General features: G+C 65.0%; 1 protein-coding gene across 1 annotated transcript; it reads right to left on the bottom strand.

Moving 5' to 3' along the window:
- Positions 1 to 1,016: 1,016 nt before the first annotated feature.
- NDUFB11 (NADH:ubiquinone oxidoreductase subunit B11) lies at positions 1,017 to 2,623 on the bottom strand. Its single transcript, XM_036405509.2, has 3 exons — positions 2,460 to 2,623; positions 1,766 to 1,896; positions 1,017 to 1,220 (listed from the first exon to the last, which is right to left on the bottom strand). The coding sequence occupies exons 1-3, from the start codon at positions 2,610 to 2,612 to the stop codon at positions 1,097 to 1,099; spliced, it is 408 nt and encodes a 135-aa protein (XP_036261402.1). The 5' UTR covers positions 2,613 to 2,623; the 3' UTR covers positions 1,017 to 1,096.
- Between the last annotated feature and the right edge of the window lie 133 nt (positions 2,624 to 2,756).

Below are 2,756 nucleotides of genomic sequence, written 5' to 3'. Positions count from 1 at the left end.
GGCCGCTGCCACCCGCCGCCCCCTCCCTGCGCGCGATAGGCCCCGCCTCCCGCGCTCTCCCATTGGTCGGCCGCGCCCGGCACCGCGCTCTCATTGGTTGTCTCCTCCCGCCACCGCCCGCCCCCCTTCCTGCCCGCCTCACCCGACGCGAGGATTGGGCGGGCGCGCCCCGGCTGGCCACGCCTCTTTTCCTGCCGCAGAGCCCCGGATGAGGAAGACCACGCCCCTTGCGCGGCCTCGTGATACGGCACGGCGCGCGCCGCCCAGACGGCGGCCGAGAGGGGACACGGGGCTGGAAAGGGCGGAGTGCGGGGGGCTATGGATGTGTACGGGGGGGTCTGGGAGCTTTAGAGGCCCTTGGGGAGGTATAGGGACCCAAGTGGGGTTTTTTGGGGGGTTATAGGGGCCGATCAGAGCCTCGTAGAAGCGCTTAAAGAACCCACAGGAAACGGCGGAAGACTTTACGTAGTGTCATCCTGAATTGCACAACTTTGTAGATCTGTATAGAAAAACTTAAATAAAGGCCTCCGAAGTAACGCAGGACCTATAGAAGCCTAAGGGGGTTCCCCAGAGCCACAAGGGGCTTCACGCAGGGGCGTGGGGAGAACCTGAGGGGGCTATAGGGGACCGAGGGGGGGTATGCGGCAGCCCAGGAGGAGCGTGGGGAGCCTCGGGGGTCTCCAGAGCCCTAGACGGGCTAACTCGTAGGCTATGTGGGGCTTGAGTGGCTGTAGGGGGCCATGGGGGGCCCCATAGGGGCTGTGGGGAGCTATGGGGGAACATGGGAGGGGCCGTGGGGACCAGGGCGCCATTTCCGCATGGTGTCGCTGTCTGGTGACGTCACAGAGCCGCAAGGTGCGCTGGGAGATGCAGTCTCTTAAGCACACAGGAGAGGCCGCGGGGGCCAGAGCGGCATTTCCGCATGGTGTCGCTGTCTTGTGACGTCATGGACCCGCAGGGGTCGCTGGGAGATGTAGTTTCTGGTTCCTCCCCCAAAATAAAAGGCACAGGAGTCGGGGGGGGGACCCAGAACTTTATTCACAAACCAACACCGGGGTCCGGGGTCACTCCGGGGTAGCGGCTGAGGGTCCGAGGGTCACTCCGGGGGGGGCAGGGGGAGGCGCTTGGGGTCGTAGTAGTTGGAGGTGAGCAGGGGCTCCCCACAGCGCTCCCGCTCCCGCACCAGGATCTCGGCCTCGCGCCGCGCCCACTGCTGCAGCCTGCGGGGGGAGGGGATGGACAGGTGAGCGCCACACCTCGGGGATCCATGGGGACTCCCAAACCCCGGCCAGGTGTCCAAATTCCTCCCTCCTCAAAGGACCAGGTGTCCCTATAGGTCCCCATACACCCCCCAGATTTTGAGGTCCAGGATTTAGGAGTCCACCCTAACCACCCCCAGCTTCCATAGGCCCCCACAGGGCTCTGTAGTCCCCTAAATCTTCTCCTGGATCCCCCATGGGCTCCTATAGACACCCCCAAAGCTGCCAAGGGCCGTATAGACCCCGAAACCCCCCAGAGAATTATTAGAAATCCCTGTCGGCTGTACAAGGGGTCTTGTTGGCCCCCAATTCCCTTGGAAGCTCCTGTAGAACTCTCAGGAGACCCTACAACACTCACAGACTCCCCCAAAAAACCCTAAAACCCCCAAAAATGTAGGAAGCTATGGAGCAACTCTCAAATACAAGCTCCCCTTGGGGCTCTCCCCCTCCCCCCTTCACCGTGGGAGGTTCCCAGGTGAGACCCCCCCCTCCCCCCGATCACGGACCCGTAGTCGGGCAGGTAATGGACGAAGACGGAGCCCAGGACGATGGCGATGGAGATGCCGGCCAGGAAGGCGGCGCGCATGTTCAGCACGTCGGCCTCGGGGTCGGCCGAGAAGCCGTGATAGTCGGGGTTCTGTGTGGGGAGGGTCATGTGAATCCCCTGCCCCTGCCCAGGTACCCCCAGGTGTATCCCGGCCTCTCCTCCAGGCCCCCAGGTGTGCCCCAGCCCCTCCTCAGGAGCACTGAGCCAAAGGAGCCACCTGAGCCCCAACCCCAGGTGTGTCCTCGTCCTCAATCCCAGCATTGGCCACGCCCTTTCCTGGCCACGCCCTTCCCTGAACCACACCCGCGGTCCCCAGGTGTGTCCCCAGTCCTATTTCAGCCCAGGTCACGCCCCCTCCAGGCCACGCCCCTTTGCAGGCACACACTCACCTGAGCAGGGTAAAGCCCCGCCCACATTACGCCCGCCCACAAAACCGCGCCCCTTTCCCGATGCCCTCAAAACTCCCCAAGCCCCGCCCACAACCTTTACACCACGCCCATTCCAATTAAGTCACGCCCCTTTCCAGTCATGTACATTAAACCCCACCCAAGAGTGGCCCCGCCACGAAGCCGCGCCCCCTCATCAGAACACGCCCACCCACAATCCCCACACAAACCCGCCCCGCCCCTCCCGCTTTGCCCTTGGCCGCTCACCTTCCTCTGCGCCACCAACATCGGCTCCTCCTCGTGCGCGTCGGCCCCGAGCGGCCGCGGCAGCGCCACGGCCCCGGGCGACCCCGCCGAGCGGCCCCGAGCCCCGGCGGGCAGCGCCCGCAGCGCCCGCAGCGCCCGCCACAGCGCCGCCATCTTGCCCCGCCACTTCGCCTCGCCTCTTCCGCTCAACTCGGCCAATGGCAACCTCGCATTGCCGTTTCGTCCCGCCCTCGCGCCGGACAGCCAATCGCAGCGCTGCGCTTACGTTGTCGCGCCCCATTCACTCATTATGACCCC

Source organism: Molothrus ater, unplaced genomic scaffold (assembly GCF_012460135.2).
Source record: "Molothrus ater isolate BHLD 08-10-18 breed brown headed cowbird unplaced genomic scaffold, BPBGC_Mater_1.1 matUn_MA100, whole genome shotgun sequence".
Classification (NCBI taxonomy): Eukaryota; Metazoa; Chordata; class Aves; order Passeriformes; family Icteridae; genus Molothrus; species Molothrus ater.
The sequence above is the reverse complement of the archived record's forward strand: the minus strand, read 5'-3'. Positions and strand labels throughout refer to the sequence as shown.

Excerpts from the sequence above, each read along its gene's own strand:
- NDUFB11 (XM_036405509.2), bottom strand. The coding sequence starts at position 2,612 with ATGGCGGCGCTGTGGCGGGCGCTGCGGGCGCTGCGGGCGCTGCCCGCC. Across the intron at positions 1,897-2,459 it reads TGTTGGTGGCGCAGAGGAAG|AACCCCGACTATCACGGCTT; the intron begins GTGAGCGGCCAA and ends CTCCCCACACAG. Across the intron at positions 1,221-1,765 it reads CATTACCTGCCCGACTACGG|GCTGCAGCAGTGGGCGCGGC; the intron begins GTCCGTGATCGG and ends CTCCCCCCGCAG.